This window comes from Myodes glareolus, chromosome 8 (genome assembly GCF_982192425.1).
Source record: "Myodes glareolus chromosome 8, mMyoGla1.1, whole genome shotgun sequence".
In the NCBI taxonomy this organism is placed as follows: Eukaryota; Metazoa; Chordata; class Mammalia; order Rodentia; family Cricetidae; genus Myodes; species Myodes glareolus.
In genome coordinates, this window is record NC_142033.1 from 95,236,832 (window position 1) to 95,256,702 (window position 19,871).

At 38.2% G+C, this 19,871-nt stretch overlaps 1 protein-coding gene across 2 annotated transcripts in view; it reads left to right on the forward strand.

Annotated features, from left to right (window-relative positions):
• Window positions 1–19,871, forward strand: part of Fancl (FA complementation group L) — a 99,484-nt gene that overhangs the window by 61,253 nt on the left and 18,360 nt on the right. For both annotated transcript variants that reach the window (XM_048435392.3, XM_048435390.3), the window contains one exon: window positions 3,775–3,843. In XM_048435392.3, the coding sequence (XP_048291349.1) occupies window positions 3,775–3,843 (69 nt within the window). The remainder of the gene's footprint in view (window positions 1–3,774; window positions 3,844–19,871) is intronic.

Sequence of the window (19,871 nt, forward strand, 5' to 3'; positions counted from 1 at the left end):
TGCACAGTTTATTATTTATTTTGGCTAAAGTTTTTGGGTGTATATATTTTAAGAATTTTGAAAGGCCATGTCTATGTATAAGCTTGTGTTTGCTAGTGATCTATAAATGGTCACACAACATTTATTTTGCTATATTTTCATTTCATCTTTAAGTGTTAGTTCTAGATTGAGAATTTTAAGAAATGAATAAGAAAGCTCAACATATTAATCATTCTCTTACTAACAACTGGGGAAACATTGAAATTTAAAGGAAACCAGGACATCCAGATTTTTATTGTTTCTAGTAGTCATCCATCAATTCTATTTCAGAAGATGGTAGTGATGAAAAGATCAATTGTATTTGTCCTTTTTAAAAATGTCTGGCATTTAAGGTTTTCAAAAGAGAAAATATACAAACATATAAAGCTCTATTGGGTGGTACAGAAAAGCTGGTGTGCCTGAGGGGCTGCAGGAGACAGCGTCAGCAGTAGCTCATTTCCCTTGCACACACAGAACGTGCAGGTATAATTTTAAGGCATATCAATAAAAAAGTTGGATATGAATTTAATTAATCTCATTTTGAAAATGAGTTCGAGGTTTGTTTCATGAAAACAAAGGATATTTTTTTTCTTTTTAAGTTTTTAAAGGTATTCTGTTAAAGAAGGAGAAGAAATCATCCTTTATTCTTACAAGGTCACACTCAGCAGCAACAGTGGTTCTGCCTCTTCACGCAAGTCACTGCTTAGACTCTGTACACCGATGATACTTGCTTTGCCACTGGGGAGGTCAGAACCCGGGATTTTGATACATCTGCTCTCAGAGTTAAATCACTTGCGCTTACTAAGCAGACAGGGCTTCTGTCCCCACTGCCTTCTATGCTTCAAAGGCTTTATTTATTTTTCATTAGTTTTAAGTATTGTGGAGGTCACCATAGCAGAAGGTTTTTTATTATTAATCTATTTAAGTATAATATTAACTTCATTACTTGGTGATACTGCAAACGATGATGTGGACATAAGTATGTTCCATTGTTGTTTTAAAAAATAGCTTTGCAATGTAGATATTTCTCTAAAAATATTTTTCTGTGTCTCTTTTACATCTATAGTTTCACAATACTTACTCCAGACAGATACAGGCAGAGAAAAAGCAAAACTTTGAGATGGGAGGAGATAGGGGTTGTATTTGAAAAAGACATGGGGTCTTAATCTTATGTTGGTGGTATTTATTAAACTTGTTTATTTCATTTAGATTTAAAGATATGCCAAGTTTGTCTTCAATATGTGGTTTCTTCCTCTCTCTTCCCTTTCTTACCCACTCAGTATGTTGACTTAGGAATGAATATCAGTTAAAAAACATTAATCATAAAAGTTATGTGGTAAGATTGTACAATATAGTATATTAACTCAAACTATGACTTTTTTAAAACAAACCTTAAATTTGGGGGGGGGGGGGGCGGGTACATAAGCAAACCTTTGTTTCTTGACTTGACATTTAAAAGAAGTGCATTTTGTTTTGTTTTGTTTTTATTCTTGAGCACATATTGTACCAATTCTACCACCCTCCTCACTGTCTTCCAACCACAGTGAACACAATACTGATTTGGACTAGACAACTCCTGTTAAACATAAATAAATCCCTGAAAAACAACTCATTGTGTGTTGTTTGAGGTTGAACGACTTGGGCTCGGTGGCTTGTGTGTGTTCTCTTTGGAGCAGCCTTTTTGGTCAGAGCAGACTAGGACTTAACTCATATGTTTTGTGGAGTAATAGACTGTAGAATCTAAATGTTATCACAACAAATATATGTACTTCATGGCATATAATCCTTTGAAAATTTATCATGTGGCTTGCTTCCAGAGACATTTACAGAATTACTAGACAAAGAAATTATTAAAACTTATGCTTGAACAATTTTTGATTCAGCATCTCACTGTGTAATCCTGGTTGACAGGAAGCTGCTGTGTAGACCCGACTAGCTTCCAGCTTGTCATGGGTCTGTCTGCTGAGGACTATGCATATGTGTCATCTGCCCCCTTTCCTATATGCAGACTATAGTTGTCAGTTAGATTTCCAAAGTTTTCAGGTTGGAACTCCAGGTCAGTTTATGAATTGCCTTACCCAAGACTATGGATTCTGTGCCCAGCGCCATCGAAAAATGCAAAAATGACAATTTAGTTTTTATAACTACTGAAAGTTGGTATTTACCCTGAAAACTTAAGAATCATCCTAACTTTGTCTGGGTGGGTTAGGTACATTGTATTTATTACTATACTGTAATTTAGCTATTGTAGTCCAGAAGCTATTTTGAAAATAAATTTAGACATAATGGTTCATTCCTATGATTCTAGCACTTGAGAAGTTGAAGAAAAAGGATTGCCCCACGTTTGAAGATCACCAGACTGTACAGTGGCTTGAGGTCTAGTGGCCTACAGAATCAGACCCTTCTCAAAAGTCAAAGAAAGGAAAAAATGAATACCAATTGTGTAACTTTATATTTTAATAAAAAATGTCTCATAAGGACTGTGAAAGTTGGGTGACAGAGTTGGAGCCAGAGACTGGAGGGGTTGGGCAGGAGCGAAGGGGTGGGGGCAACTCAAAGAACCAAAAGAAATCAAATCAAATAAACGTGTTTATGTTTTCCCTCCATGGTTGCAGCTCGTGCTCTGAAGTAAACCTGGAATACTTGGAGTTGTCTGAATATACTCCATTTTCCTTAACCCTATTTTCTTTTTTCTTTTTCTTGTTTCATAATTAAGCATTATAATATTTTTTTCTGTGTCTTTTACTGTTAGTTTGTTACTAACTTTATATAGCCAGACAGAGTTCATTAGTATGCATTGATATTTAGTTTCATTATAGCCAAACTTACCTTGATAGCAAAATGTTAATTCTTTGGAAAACATTGATTTTAAATGTAGTTATTTTTTTTTAAAAGAATGAGTTGACATTCTGTCTCTGTGACATCCCCAATAAGGTAATGAAAAATAAGAGATCAAAACTAAAGCCTGGAATTTAAAATAGTCATAGGAAACTCATTTTCTTTTAAGGAGTTAGCTTTTTAATGCAAGTAATGAGTATTTTCAATTATAAATGACTTTGAAGATTTCAGAATTATATTTTAATTGATTTTGAAATATAATTCTTTGATAAGAAACTTAATTTTTAAAAAGCTATTTTTTTGTCCTTGGTAACATAGAAACCTGATTTGCTCTTATGGGTATCATTTTTTTATATAAGCAAGTAATTAATTTTCTAATTGTTTTTACCAGTTTTAAATATTTTCTTGCTTAAAACTCAAAGTTTTATTTTTCCCTAATTTCATTTCATTATTTCTGTTTTGTTTTTCTTTTCTTTTTCTTCTTGATATTAGCAGATGCTTATTATGTGAAGCTAATTGATATTAATGACCAGAAGGGATTGAATAACAATCGATTTAATCTCTGTTTAAAGAAATACTACATTTAGCTTTCCCCCCCTCCTCAGATCCCACCAGCAGCACTGATATTGACTCAGATTGCTGCTAGTTACTCAGCACTTTTTGGAACCCCCTCACCACTGAGCCCCATACCCCCTAAGCCTGGGGTGGCTATTCATCAGCTCCCGATGTCACTACGATAGTACAGTTCCAGTGTGTGCATGGGTGTATATATTTAATGTATATATATCACATAATTATTACAGCATTATGTATATTTGTAGCTATAGTATTTTCCTTGTGTATGTAGTCTTTCTGAAGTGCCGCAGGGCAGGTTGTCACATGGACACAGGAGTGACCTGCTTTCATGTTTTGTCACAGTACCCTGTAGAGCCACCAGAATGTGTTGTGGACTTTCCTGTTCCATTTTCTCTGTCCTGGACACCACAGGTAAATAATAAAGTTGATTTTAAATAATTAAATATTATATTCTTTTTAGTTGAATGATCCTTTTTAGAGTCTAAAATTGTTAAATTGTTTGTTTTTCAGCATTTATGTTAACCCTTCTGTAATAATTCATATTTTTCAAAAATTAGTATCTATATCTTTATCTCTACATGTGAGCATGCACACATACTTGTCTAAATTACTTTGGACGAACATGTAGAAACTTTATGGATGTACAATGTTTTGTTAAATTAATTCTTAAAATAACTCTTTAGAAAGCAGTGAAGATGAGCAGAAAGTGTGTGGAATTTTGTATATTGCTGAATTGTTAATATTGATGACACATGTAACTTTGTAAGAGAGGGATGAAATAGGAACTGTTTGTCCTATGTCATGTCAGGGCTTGCTCTTCTGAGACGAATCCAGTTTCCTAGTTCACTGATAAAGACCAATGTCTTTCTATTCATGATATAAACTGATGTTCTGTACTCAGAAGATGATATTAGTAGTAGCACATGTCAAAGGAGGCCAGTGTCATGAGGTTGTTCCCTGTCCTCTTTCACACCAGTTCTGTCTGTTTTGTCAGTTGACAGTACTACCAGAAAACACTTCTGTGTACAGGAAGTGAAAGTGACCTTGACAAGTGTGCTCTATGAGAAGTCATCTGTATTTTTTTTCTGAACTGCTTAAAAATAGGCAAAAGTTTATGTTTAAGTATGCATGAGTACATTGGTTTTAAAATGTATTTATGATTATTGTTCGTGTTGGCGTGTGTAGGCTCTTGTGTGCTCTCATGCACATGTGGTGATCACAGGACAACTTTGTGGAGTTGGTTCTCCGTCTTTCTGTGGGTTTCGGGGACTGAACTCAGGTTGCCGGCCTTGAGTGGCAAGTTTTGCCCACTGAGCCGTCTCACCTGACCATAAATTAGTTTTAAAATGCTTAAGAAGACTTAAGTTTGTGAGGGTTTGAATAATTAATCAGATATTTTAAGTAATCTTTATTTTTCTCTCTCTTTTCTTTTCTTTAAAAACAACAACAAATCCCATTTCCTCTTTTGGAAATTGATAAAACTCAGAAACTAGAAGGAAAATGTCTGCGATTTTCTTTGAGCACCAGATGTAGCTTTTAAGTTTATAAAAATAATGTTTTATTTCTTTTCAACAGTCCATTTGTCTACAAATTGTATTTTTTTTCTTTAGAAACATCTTTTTCGTTTGACTCTGGCAGCCTCGTCTTTCAGTTAGTCTTCCTTGAGGTCATGAGTAGACACTGCATCTGGGTGCAGGCTCTTTCTAAAACCCTGTGTGGGGCTTACACTTTAATATTTATCTTACTTGTGAGGTCCTTAGTTTCCCTTTACTGTGGACACCATGTAAGTTTATTTGAAAGGCAATGAAGAGTATGTGTGGCACCAGAATTAGTTTTGGCTGCTGGACTGGAAACTGGGAGCCGTTTATCTTCAATTTGGTGTTACTGCTTTACATTAGCTGGAGTCGTAGGCTTGTGAGTGTGCGGTTAATATAATATTAGCCCCTTAAAGCCCTAGATTTGACTGGTTCGAAATTTGCTTTTGTAATAGCTCCAAGCAAACAGGGTTAGTTAGTAGTAAATGGAATATAATAGGTTTTAAATTTGTAGACTATGTTAAAATTATTATCAAAGTTCTAGAAAAGTGAAGACTCCTTTTATTAACCCACAACACACTTTTGACAAATAGGATTTTATCCCATTTGCTTTAGATGTGTATCTTGTTCTCTCCCTTTCCATTAGAAATAAATGTTCTTGGAGCCACACTGGCCCTATTCCCTCTTCTGGGCCCCACTTCTGTGGTATTAGTTTTCTAAACAGGACTCTCTTTCCCTTCAATTCTAAGTATGCTATCTGTGCACATTCTTTTGCTATATTTGCGATATAAGGGATTTTAAATCAGTATCATTTAGTTCATTGTCTACAGTCATCTCTGTGTGTCGTTTACTCATTTAAAATGCTAAGTTTTATATTCATCAATCGGTTAATTTATTCACTGCCCTTTTGATAAAGTTATCCACAGTTTCTTATCAGCCTGTAATAGAACACACGTCTATGTACTTCCCAGTGCATATGTATGAGGATTTCTGTATGGATTATTCCTATAACTGTTACATGGTATATGCCTTTTTGAGTTTACTAATTACTGCCAGCTTGCCTTCCCAAATTGGTTGTATATATCTGTACTTACATCCAGGCACACATAGTAATTCTTACATTATCATATTTATTTTGATCATAGTCTGCCTTTGATTCTTACCAAGAATTGATAATCATTGCCGTTCTCATAATCTTTGCCTGTTGGAAGTATTTTTAGAAGCTGTGTTTCTCTCATATTGTTTTGATGCCAGTGCTTTGCTGGTTACGTAGACTATGGACATCTTTTCATGGCTTCTGTTTTAACTCTGTTTTCTATGTTTTGTCAGACTAACAGAGTGCTTGTGTATATCAGTCTTCACGGCTTTGATTTTGTTTTTGTATGTTAAGGAAAATCTATATCTTTTTTCTGAAAAGATATAAATTTATAGTTTGTTCTAACAGCTATAATTTGTTCATATTCAATTCAAGTATTATAGAGCAATCTAAACTTACTCTTGTCTGCATTATACATGTAGTTTGGAGATGTCTTCATTCTTATCAATTTGAGGGAATTTCAGTTTCTTTTAAAATATAATACATACAATTAAAATTTTGAAAGTTTTTAAAATTTTTGTTTGCATGTATCGACCTATGCTTTTGTAACGGAATATGAACTCTGGTTCTCTTCAGCACTGAGTGTTGGCAACACTGACTTGTTTCTGGAAAGCAAGGTGCGAGGTGCAGCGGCATTGCACACAGTCCTTTATAGACTGGCTGGGGCAGTTCTGCTCTTCAAGTTTAGGGTTTTTCCTTTCCTTTGTTTTTTTTTTAAAATCTTTTTTGTTTTTCTTTAATTATTTTTAAGCAGTTTTATTCTTAAGCAAATGAATGTTATCATTGTAGTCTTATAATGGAGTCATATTAAAGCACTGTATATGGAGTCCACGTAACGATTTTACAAAGCCTTTGTCTGCTTCTGTTTCTTCTCTGGCTTCAGTGTTTCTGGACTTTAAACACGGAAGATCTCTATTTTCCTTTCTTTTTGTAGCATAGCAGACATGGCTTTGTGGCATCATATTAAAAATGGGTAATTTTCCTTATGGTCCCCGTCTTCCTGCTGGGCTGATAATGTTGTGATGTATTTTTCCTTTGCCCTGATGAGAGGTCTGCCGCTGCTGCTCTGACATGTTCATTTGGATGAGTAATTATAACGTGCACAGTGTCAAGCTGAAGATGGTAGGGTCTGTGCGTCATGACAAGCCCAGTAGCCAGTGCAGGTGTCTCACAGCATGATCAGCAACAGCCAGTGGATTCTGGCTCAGAGGGGACGTTCAGAGTCGTAAGACTCCGCGGCAAGGGCAAGGCTGCTGCTGCTATGGCTGCAGTGCTCTGTGCCAGAGCCACAGTGTCTGCGTCTCCTCCGACGCTCATTGTGTTCACTCAGTAAATCCTGCTTTTAGATTTTAGTGTGGAATGTAAGAACAGCTCATGATTTTTATCGCCCCCATACCACATGTGCTGTGAAATATGTTACCTTTAAGATTTTACACACAGGCCATATATGTCAGTATTGTCAACTGATGGGTTCGAGTGTGGCTAATGTGATTTTTTTAGAACAAAATGAAAGTCTTTTTACCCAGGTCACAGACTAATCAGAAGTAGCCATTTTTTTTTTTACCTGAGAGTGTGTCATTAAGTACAGATTTGAAGAAGCAGCCTTGCCACAGGCAGTTGGAATATTTAGATTCGATCAAGTACATTGAGCATGACCTGTGTGTTTGCTGCCCTGGAGGAAGCTGCTCCTTCTGGGACAGTGCATAGAGTGACACTGGCGATGACGCCTCTGGCAGGGGTCTCCCGATGACTGAAGAGTGTCATTAAAGGCAGAGCCCTGGTGAGCGGCAGGGGCATGGTCCTTTCTTCGAGGCTGCAGGCCTGTAGTCAGACAACTTCACTTCCCTTCGGTTTGCACGTCACCATTTTTTGTTTGTTTTTGTCTTTTAGGACAGACTGTGCAGGATAGCCCAAGCCATCTTGGAACTCATTGTGTAGCTCCAATGGTCTAGAAACTTAGGGCAATCCTTCTGCCTCAGTCCCCTGAATATAGATTGTCGGTCAGTGATGAGCTATATACTTGGCCCTTAATCTGTGTAATTTCATACAAGTGTCTTGGCTGCCTTTTGCCTCAGTTCTTACATACATGAATTTTTCCTCTTCACAAATGTTCAGGGAAATAGACTTTGTTACAGAAACACAACTTCAGCAAGGCCCATGGAGCACAGCTATCTGCTCTTTCTGGGCCAGAGTAGCACAGGAAAAGAGAAAACAGATTCTAAAAAGCCGAATCAAATCCTGTCTGGGCACACCAATGTATGGTGTTGTATAAGTTTTTAATTTTTAAAAAAGAAAGAAATAACATTTGTCTCTTAGACTATATATGATAAAATTGGGATATGAACAAAAGTTCTTTTGAATTGTAAAGTATAATACAAATGTAATAAGTTTTACCCTAATGAGCTCTTAACATGGAGCTCAGAAAAAGAAATGTGTTATGTTTACACATATTATATATCTATCTAGTAATAGCGTAGATGTTGTTATGTTTGTCTTAAGGATTCTCCAAGTCTCAAAAACTGAATGATGTTCCACAACGAGACATGGCTGAGTAACGAGAAATGCCTAGATCTCAGTGAGCTGTGTGGGTGTGAGGAAGGCTAAACACATGCACAAAAGAGGAATTTCTGGCTTTTTATTGGCTAATGTATTGCTTTCATTTAAACTAATATTTGATCTTTGGCATCAGTTGATAAAGAATTCATGCAGAGCAGGTGCCTCAAGAAAAAGGAAAAATATATCAGATTGTGTTTTAAATATTTTATTATTGGATGAAAAGATTATTTTAACTAATATATATGAAGCACATATATAATATTAGCATTATCATCCATTCTGGTAAGTTCATATGTTACATCTATTTGTTCTTAAATTATTTCTTAATGGGCATGCAGAATAATGATTTCCATAATGGCATTTCCATGTGTGTCTGTCATTGTACTCTACTTATATTTGCTGCCCCCCCCCCTTCTCTCTACTCTTTCTCTCGACGTGGGACTAATTTGGAACAAATGGGTATTAGCGTACTTATGCATGGGAGTATTTGCATTTTGTAAAGCATTCTTCAGGGGCCAGAGATATGATTCAGCAGGTTAGCATGCTTGTCACCAAACCGGCGGGTTGGGCCTGAGTTCAGTCTCCAGGACTCATGCTGTCAAAGGAGAGAACTGACTCGCACAAGGTATCCTCTGACCCTCACTTGTGCACTGCAGCATTTGCACACACACACTAAGTATATTGTGTTTTTTTTTTCCGAAAGCATGTTAACGTATTCTTTGGAAAAATAAACATTCCGTTTGAAGATAAAAATGTCGGAGGTTGGAAACAGAATGGTGATCGTTTCTGAAATGTGTGAAAGACACCAGTTCCTTCTGCTAGGAAATGCCTCCCCGCACACAAGGGGATAGAAATCGAGTATTGAAAGCCAAACTAGCTCGGTAGGCAGAGAGGGAAGCAGAGCTGGAAGAGGAGACAGTAGAGGCAGCACAACAGGGCATATTTTTAAAGAGCTGTCAGTGTAGTTAGTTCCCTGTGTCGGGCTATGGGAATATGATTAGTGGCCAGCATACAATAACAAAGTTAGACTGGTCCGTGACAGTGGTTCTGTTGGTAATGTTCATCGCACAAGCCCGATGAGCTGTTTGAACTCCCAGCACCATGTAAAACTGATACATGGTGACACTTGTCCATAACGGTAATGGTGTGAGGCAGAGACAGGCAGACCTTAGCATCTTGCTGGGCTAGCTGAATCTGGGAGCTCCAAGTGCAGAGGAAGACAGTGTCTCTAAAATAAGGGGAGGCTGATGAAGCAGTGGACCTGGAGCTGCTCTCTGACCTTCACGTATGTGCAGACTTATGTGCACATACACATACACTATACATGCCTCACACATACACACAGACAAAGGTAGACTGACTTAAGTTTTAGCCAGTTGACTCAATTTTTTTAATAGTGTAAAACATGGGATAGCTAAGGATAATATTAAAAGGGCTACTTCTTTTCAACATGAGCTTAACAGACTTTTTCTTTCTTAGTAGGATTGCGCCAGCTGTTCTGTCCAACATAAGGTGCTTCTGCTTCATTTATCCCCGGCAGCACATCATACCTTCTTCACACAAATTGAAAACAGCAGCAAATACTTACATACTTGAGATGGTCAGTTGCAGTTGAAATAATATCAGCGCAAGGGAGACAGCAAGTCCTTCGTGGATTTGCCTAGTAGGAAACATGGGCTTGGATAGTTCCAGTCACAAATATAACTACAGATTCCAATGAGGACAGCATTGGAGATGCAGGTGAAATCAAATGGGTATGCAGATTTGTTTAGAGATCCCTGGCTGGAAATATTGCAGTCAGTATGAAAATTAAATTTCTGAAGTTTAATCTCTTCATGTTTTTGCATTCTGTGTAAGTCTCTTTTGAATCTCCCAAAGATAAAGATAAAAATGGTTATTATAGGGTTTATCTGCAAGTACTGTAGAGAAATATAAAAAAAAATCAGAATGAGAAGCAACTATTGCAAGTACCAGAAAATTATGCTATTAATTTAAGTGTCATCAGAGCACAAAAGCTCACATTCCAGGACTTTGTGAACATTAGTAAAACACTGGAAATAATAGTGCTTAAGAGGAACACGTTAAACTCCGAGATCTGCGGAAGTGACTGCTGCTATTGCTTCCCTTTGGGTATTAGGAAAGGAACACAAGGCTTTTTAGAGACAAGAAGCAGTGCGCTTTCAAACCGGCAGTGTTGACACTTTGATGCTTAAGTGCTCTCCCAGTTTGACATAATTTAATAACGGCTATGGGGCAAGTGCCAATATCTTGTTTTCCATGTATATGTCTTTCCCTTCTCCAGTGTTTGTACGTTGTATTTGATAAGATCTCATCACCTCTGTGGGTATATGAACCGGCTGCTCCTTTGTCTTTTCTTAGCTGTAAAGAGTATTGTTATTTTTCCCAAAGTTTTTAATTCTTAAGGAAAACATTGCTGAAAGTACTGCTGGGTCTGTTACTGTCCAGAGAGTGCAATGAGTATTTCTTGAACTGGTTTTATTGAGCTATAATTGACAAAATAAATAGAGCACATTAAATATGTAAACATTTGGGTGAACTTTGACAAATAATTGCCCATGAGGTCATCTCCATTCTTACGATAACCGACATTTCTACCACACTCTCACTCCCTCCTTCCCCTCTAGTCTCCTGTCTTGTCCCGTCCGTTCCATTCTCATCTCTCCTCTAACTTTCCTCACTGTTTGTGTCTTCTATGCACTGCCCTGTGACAGGCTTCTTTCCTTAATACAGCTGTCCTGAAGTTCCCCAGAACGCAGCTTGTCATGAAATGCTATGGATGGGGCCGGGCGGTGGTGGCACACGCCCAGTCTCAGCACTTGAGAGGCAGATGCAGGTGAATCCCTGTGAGTTCGAGGCCAGCCTGGTCTATAAGAGCTAGTTCCAGGACAGCTAGGACTATTACACAGGGAAACCCTGTGTCAAAAAACAAAAACAAACAAACAAACAAAAAACAGAAAGAAAGAAAAAGAGAGAGAGAGAGACAGAGAGACAGAGAGAAAGAAAGAGAGAGAGGAAGAAAGAAAGGAAGGAAGGAAGGAAGGAAGGAAGGAAGAAAGAAAGAAAGAAAGAAAGAAAGAAAGAAAGAAAGAAAGAAAGAAAGAAAGAGGGAGAGAAAGAAGGAAATATTATGGATGGACCACATGGTGTTTGTCATTCCCTTGTCTGTGGACACAGATGTTCTCAGGGTTGCCTCAGCTTAGGCTGGGGAAGTGACTCACTGGCTAAAAGTGTTTGCCTCACAAGGATGAGGACCTGAGTTAAAATTCCCAGAGCCCATATAAAATCTGGACGTGGCGTGAAAGCATCTGTAATCCTTGTGCCTGAAGATGAAGAGCTTGCAAGCCAGTTAACCTGGCAAATACAGCAGGACAACACCAAAACCAATGAAGTCACGTGTCAAACAAGATTCCGGCAAGGATTGGCACCAGAGACCCCTCTGACCCGCAAGCTACTGCCGTGACACACACGTACACATGACCATACATACTATTTAACCCTTTTTATTTAAATGGAATATAATTACATCATTTCCCCCATACCTTTCCTCCTCCAAGTCCTCCCCTCTTTCCTGATGGCTCTTTCCAGTACCTCTCACTTCAGCGCTGACCACTTGCTGTTTGATAACCAATCAGGGGCTCATGGCCAGGGAAAGCTACTCGTCCTTTGCTCAGCGGTCATTAGTTGTCTGTGGGTCTTTAGAGGTGAGTTCCTGGTAGATTCCTGTCTTCCGGGTTAGCATGTCTGTTGATGTTCTCCTGTTCAGATCACGTTTAGGCAGCCATGTTGTTGAGGGTTTATCTTCCCTACCATTTCTAGGAGACACAACCTCACAGCACACTTCCTGGTCCTCTGGCTCGTACAAGCCTTCCACCCCCTCTCCCTTGACATTCTCGAGATTCAGGAGTTTTGTTGAACTTGTAACCATTGGGACTACGCACCCCAAGATCAGTTGATATCTTCATTTTGACACGCACACATTGTTGACATGGTAAAACAAAGCTGCTTTTATGAACAGTGTGTGCCATTGTGTAAGTATGTTTTGATTTCTGTTGAGTGCATGTTTAGAAGTGGCTGGATATTACAGGAGTTGTGTCTTGAGCTTCTTAGGAAACTACCAGAGTATTTTTCACTGTTGTGCTCTTTCCCCTTTTTAACAATGGTGTTTGAGACTTTCTGCGTGTCAGCTTCCTTGCTGACCTTGCTACGCTCAGTTTCTATAATTTTGGTTACCCAGGTGGACATTTATTGGTATCTTAAATGTCTTTAATTTTCATTTTCTCAGCGACTAAGGGGGAAGCATCTGTTGGTATGTTTGGCATCCTTGCATCTCTGCTGAAGTGCCTGCATAATTTTTCTCAAATTCTTCCTGGACAGAGAAAACCATGTCTATGCATTGGAAAATTCAGTGTTGTTGCAATGGCATTTCTCTCCACATTGACCTGTCTATTTTGTAGAAGCCAAATAAAAGTTGTGTTTATTTCTTAAGGCCTGATAATTATTTTACGATGATATCGAAACACAGAGGATACCGATGGACAAACAACTCTGGTGAACTGAGTTGGGGAAATGGCCATATCTGTTTTAAAACTTGGGAATCCTCTGTTCTTAATCTGGTGTCACAAAGGTAGACAACTAGGTCACTGGGACACAATGCAGAACAGACTCAGACATCTGTGTTCAGCAAGGTGCACACAATGGGTACAGCAAGGGCAGCCACCTTAACAAATGATGTGGAGACAATTGGAATCTGTGTGCCAGAGGTCAAACTGACTCACACAAAAAGATGAACTTCAAATGGACAATAAACATAGCATAAAAGCTGAAACTCCAAAATTTCTAAAACAAATGTAGAAAATAGCTGAAGTTTTATGCCAGACATCGGCTTCTTGTCTTGTTATTCACCAGAAAACAACATCTAGAAGGGAACTACTTGGTAATTGGACTTCGTCAAAATTACAAATTTTTCTTTATGATGCTTTATTAGTGTGGAAAGGCAGCGTATGGATTAGGGGAAGATCATATCCTAATAATGTACTTGTGTTTAGATTATGTAAAGAACTCTCAGATGTCGAGGAAACCTCGCATGGACAGTGTTTCTTGCAGGCAGAGATTTGTTTTACCCTATTGCTTCCATTAAGCCTGTGTGTACTGATGACTTGTGAGCATTTCAGAGCGCACCTAAGGAAGTCTTAGAGAAGGGAGCTGGCCTCACTTGTTGACTCCTTTGGCCATCTCCCTCCCTAGCCACAGTCAGCCATTTTGTTTCCTTTAGCTTCATAATGGAGTATGCTTCCTTTTTCTAGGGTTTTTCCTACCACTGAGGACCAGGAGTCTTGAGGCACTTAGTGGGTTGTGTGTGTGGGAGCACATGTGAAATTGTGAGATTTAATACCCCTGTGGCAGCCGATAGACGGAGAGTGGAAACCAGTAAATAAAGCCTCCTGGGATGGGGTTAGGGTGGCGAGGAGAACTTTCTCTCAGTCTTATCACAGTGTCTTTATTGCCACAGGACCATTTCAAAAGGAGGCCCCCTGTTTGGCCAGTCCCTCCCATATTTCACCTTACCAGTTCCTTATTTTCTTCCACTCCTTACGTTCATTTCTAACCATTTCCCCCTTCTTAGGCTTTGCTTTCTGGAGGTGTCTTAGGCTCAGAGAGATAGTCACTTTTATATGCTTTAGGTAATGGGCACTTACACCAGGAACACTGAAAAAGTCCAGAAGTTTGCCTTAAAAAGACTCTTGCTTCTCCCTTCTCTGTTGTCTGATTTGTTTCTCCGGGTTAAGAAGACCTATGCAACAGTTTAAGGCTCTCTCAGAGATTGGCCACCAGGGTGTCTTCACCCTCCACTCATAAAAGCAGGGCCACGAGGCTTCTTTCAGCCATTTCCTTGGCCCTAGGTTATTGTGACCTCCCTTACAGTTCATTTGATTTGGGATCACTACGTGGAAAGCTTTCTATAACTTCTGTTTGAGTAACAGTGGACCAGGGGCACTAGCCGTAATTCTACTTACTAGTAGAGTAAAATCTGTAGAACGAAAGAGAACTATTTTTACACTTTACAGGGACAGGTGCTGGTTCAGCACACGTCACTTCCCGATGATGTGGTGATAGAAACCAAAGAAACTTTTTTCCAAAGGGGCGGCATCCAGCCATGGAACAAATAAAATCATCTACCTTCCTGCTCATTTGCCTCATACTTCATGAGCTGTGATTTAAAAATGCCTAACCCTTGCTGCCTTTTATTCTATGTGGTTGTCTTCTGTATGCACATTGTGTCAACTGGACACAAGCCAAAGTCACTTGAGAGGAGGGCCCTCAGTTGAGAAAATGCCTCCATAAGATCTGGCTGGCAGCAGCAGAGCTGTAGGGCATTTTCTTAATTAGTGATTGATGGGGGAAGGCCCAGCCCATTGTAGGGAGGGCAGTCCATCCCTGGGCTGGTGGTCCTGGGTTCTATAAGGAAGCAGGCTGTACAAACCAGTAAGCAACACCCCTCCATGGCCTCTGTAGCAGCTCCTGCCTCCAAGTTCCTGTCCTGACTTCGTACAGTGGTGAAGGGCATCCTGCGTGGCCCTCCACTGTGAACACTTTCAAGTAGGTGGAATAGAATGTTCTTGGAAGCCGTTTCTTTTTACTTCTGGATAGTCTCCAGTTTTCTCCTAATATGCTATAATCATTGTTGTTTTCCTCCTCCTTCCCCTCTTCCTCCTCCTCCTCTCTATCTTCTGATCGCTATCTTTTTAGCTGTCTGTGGCAGAAGATTCTGGAAGACACTCTGTAGCATTTCTCCTCCCACCATAATAAGTTTAAGCTTTAAGACATCTGTGTTCTTGTTGCTTCTGAGATACTTTTCTCCTCGGTGAGTTTATTGGTTTAGAGGGCACTTGGTCTGTGCGTTTGTGTGAGTGTGTTCACGCATGTGCATGTGTGTGTATGCGTACTATGCTTCTGTTCTGTGTCTCTTCTGTTTTGTTTGACACCGGTTCTTAGGTATACTTTCTTTCTGTAGCCCAGACTGTCCCTTAATTCCCGGTCCTTTCTTAGCTTCCTTCGTGCTGGGATTATAGGTACCTGCCGCTCATGCTGGGATGATAGATACGTGCCACCTCATGCCGGGATTATAGATACGTGCCACCACTTCTGGGTCCGATGTTCATTTTTTTATCCTCTCACTTCATATTCTTTAACCGTCTTCTTGGAAATATGTACACAAGCAGTGGCCAATTGCCCTGACATCAGGTTGAAATTGTTAAATTAATTTTAATATGTGTTTTAGCATTTATAAATATCATGAAATGGAAAGACAGTCAAGAGATCATCAATTCCAGTTTCTACATAGGATTTTTATTATTAAAATTATTATTATTATTATTATGAAAATACATTATTATCATATATTTCATACAATATATTTCATAATTATTATTATGAAAATAATGTTGTCTTATAGGAAATAAAAAATACAAAGAAGAAAATAAAAATTATATAGAGTAATACATGTGTGTGTTTGTGTGTGTGTGTGTGTGTGTGTGAAGCCATTCTAGCTAGCAAACAGTAAAAAAATGGAATAAAGTTGTTCAAGCAGATTCATAATGAAGCTAAGATTGGTTATTTTGGAAAGGGTTGGGCATGGATTAAGATCTCATAGGATCTGCAAAATATTCATATCTTCCCTGAGGCCCAGCCATAGCTTGTGACAAATATCAGGAGCACTGCTGGATAGTTGAGAGCAGGGTTGAGACCATGGCGGCGAGCTATCTGTTGGAGGAAAAGTCACTGTAGACAACTCGGTTATTCCAGGCACTTCATTTTCCCCCTCATTTCTGAACTCTGAAACTTTTGTTTCATTCCTCCCCATGAAGCTCTTCAATTAGAGAAGTGATGTCTCAGCTCACAAGGTGAAATCTGTCAGATTATCTGCTTGTTGATGTTAGGGGACTAATTAGTGCCTTCCCATTTTATGTTAATGTTTGTTCATTTCATTTTACTGGTTCTTTAAATAACCTTTTACATATAAATGGTCAGTATCCTTAGTGTCATTTGGTACAGATATATAGAATATCAAGGATATTCTATATTTCCTTGATAAGGATATAAAATTCTTTTAAGTTAGGAATTATATATCTTAAAATACTTGCTACGAACGTGTAAATACACTACATACTGGGCAGTAGACATTTTATATACATTATCTTGCTCCAGTCTTGGAGGAACCTCTGGTGCAGGAGTGCTGTGGTGTGGGTGACTGTCCCCCAGAAGCCTGGCTGTTAGAGTTGCTCTGCAGAGTGGTGCTGTCGGCAGGTGCACGAACTTGTCGTGCTGGAAGGCCTAGAGGTCGTTTGGTGGCACTTTGTAGGGGACTGAAGTGCCTTGATTTCTTCTGTCTCCTTTGCTTCCTGGCTATGTGTGTGAAGTTTACTCCCCCATGTTTTCCCCAAAGCCCTATTGCCAATTGACTCCCTCGTCAGTTGGCCAAAGAAGTGGGGCTTTCAAATTTGGGACTGAAAACTCCAAAACCGTGAGTTAAAGTAGACCTTTTTGTGTTGTTAAAGTAAACATCTTGTATGAAAGAAAGCTAACTACCACATGAAGCTGAGATCCAATTACTTGCTGAGAAAGATGTACTTAGAGAGTACAGTGCAGGATTGGAAATCTGATTGCAGTACATGATCTCACCTGCCGAACTTTATAGTGTCTTATGGTCATTGATAACTAATATAGGACATAACATTTAATAGACTCACGGTTTGTATTTGCTCTTTGAATTGGATAAGGAAGGGCACAATTCATTTCTGTGGAGTTTGCTTATTTAATTTTATATTGTGTGTTGTAGATGATGACTGTTGAATATGTTTGGAATTGACCATCTTAGGTTGAAGATGGTCAATTGATGATATTTTTCTTCTACAGGACCAATTTCATAAATAGACTCAATTTTTACAAGCCACTATAATATTTCCAAAGATACAATATTGTAAAAGTTGAAAGATGTGTATCTAATTTCATTCTTTTGCCGGTTCACACTAAGTTTACCCATACTCATTTATGAAATAGGCTAACTTTTTTCAAACTATGACATCAGAAATTTGAAGACTACTGAATTAATTTTTTTCACAACCTTAATTCTGCCAACCTGAGATTTGTAAGGTCTTTTCATCCTCTGAAATCTTTTTTGACTTCCATTTTAATGTCTTGATGGCTTTATTCTAGAGTTTTCCATTCATTTGGTTAGGTGCATGTTCCCAGGTACTTACTTTTTTTTTAACTTTTGAGTTATTTTGAATGGAATATTTTTTTCTATTTTATTTCTCTGAGATTTCATTGTTGGTATATATGGTGACTTACTTTTTATAATAATTTTGCATCATGCAACTTTATTGTACAGTTTTATTAACTTTAAGAATTTGTTAGTAGATTCTATAAGGTCTTTTAAATACAGAATCATGTCATCTGCAAATAGGGACAATTTTACTTTTTATTTTTATTCATTTTTATGTCTTTCTCTTTTCTAATCGGTTTAGCTAAACATTGAATTCTGTATTCAATAAGAGAGGGTAGATTGTAATAGAGAAGTTTTCCAGTTACAGAGGAATGAAATTAGATACATATATCATTTAACTTGTATGAAAACTACTTTAAAATGGACCTCATGCCTTAATTTAAACGGGGAATGCTGAAACTGACTGCTAGAGGAAAACTTAGAGTATACTTTTCAAGACACTGAGGTAGACAACCATTTTCTGGACAGAACTCCAGTAGCATAGGAAGTAGAGCCAGTGTCAGCACATGTGACCACATGAAAGTAAAGTTTCTGCACAGAACAAAAAGCAGAAACAAAAGATCAATAAAAAAAAGATTCCATAGAATGAAGAAACAATTTATCAGTTGTACTTCAGACATGGAGCTAATATCCAGAATTTTCAAACAGCATAAATTAAACACCAAGAAAATAAAACTGCCGGTTAACAAATGGACTAATGAACAGTTTTTTTAAAAAGAAAAGAACACAAATTACCAATAAGTTTTAAAAGGTGTTCAGTCTTCCTAGAGATCAAAGAAATCCAGATTAGAACTACTTTGAGGTATCTCCTTACTCCTGTAAGAATGACGAACATCAAGAAGTCTGACAGCAGATGTTAGAGGATGTGGGAAAGAGCGGCCTTTATTCACAGCTGGTGGGAGCGCAAACTAATAGGGCTACAATGGAGACCAATTTGGAGGTTCTACAAAAAAATTAAAAATAAAACACTATATCACCGAGATATTTCACTCCAATGAATATACCAGAGAAGCCATGGCCTACTGTAGAAATGTCTGCACATCTATGTTTATTGCTGCTCTACTTATAGTAGTATAAAATGAAACCAACCTAGATGTCCACCTACAGATCACTAGATAATGAGAGTATGAAAGTTTGCAGAGAAAATGGAATGTTATTCAGCTGCAACGAGAAATGAAATTGTAAAATTTGCAGGAAATTGCATTGTCTTAGAGCATCTAACATTAAAGGGAAGACACCCAAAATTTAGAAAAGAAACAAAGGAGATCCTAGCCCGTAATGTGTACATATTTATATGTTAGTGGCTGTAGGTAGTTGCCCTTGTTTGCTTTCCGTTGCTTATGTTAAATACGATAACTGGACATGATTGAGGAAGAAAGGGCTTACTTCAGCTTACACTTCCAGGTCATATATCATTGGCAAAGTAAGAGCAGGAACTGAAAACAGGAGTAATGACAAGAACCATGGAGGAAAGCTTGCTCTTTGGCTCATGTTCCATGTTGTCTTACATAGTCCAGACCCACTTGCCTAGTATGTACCACCCACAGTAGGGGAGGCCCTCCTAATATACAATTTGCAAATTATATCAATTAGCAAATAAGAAAATTCCCCACATACATGTACACAGGCCAGTCTGATAAAAGTAGTTCTTCAGTTGAGATTCCCTCACCCTGGCAAGGTTGTGTTTAGTTGACAATAAAGCCAGCCAAGAAAGTTCATCCCTTATTAAGTTGGCAAGCACACCACCATTAAACCCTAACCTTTTCTTTCCTGTGTTTCCACGAACTTATGTTGATATAATAAAATATAATGATATATAATAAAATAATTTAGAAGTCCCACCATTAAAAAAAAATCATTGATTTAAAACTTTGTTGTCTCTTAAAAGTCCATAGTCTCCCAACTGTGGGTTCCCATAAAATTGAAAACAAGTCACACACATCCTTAC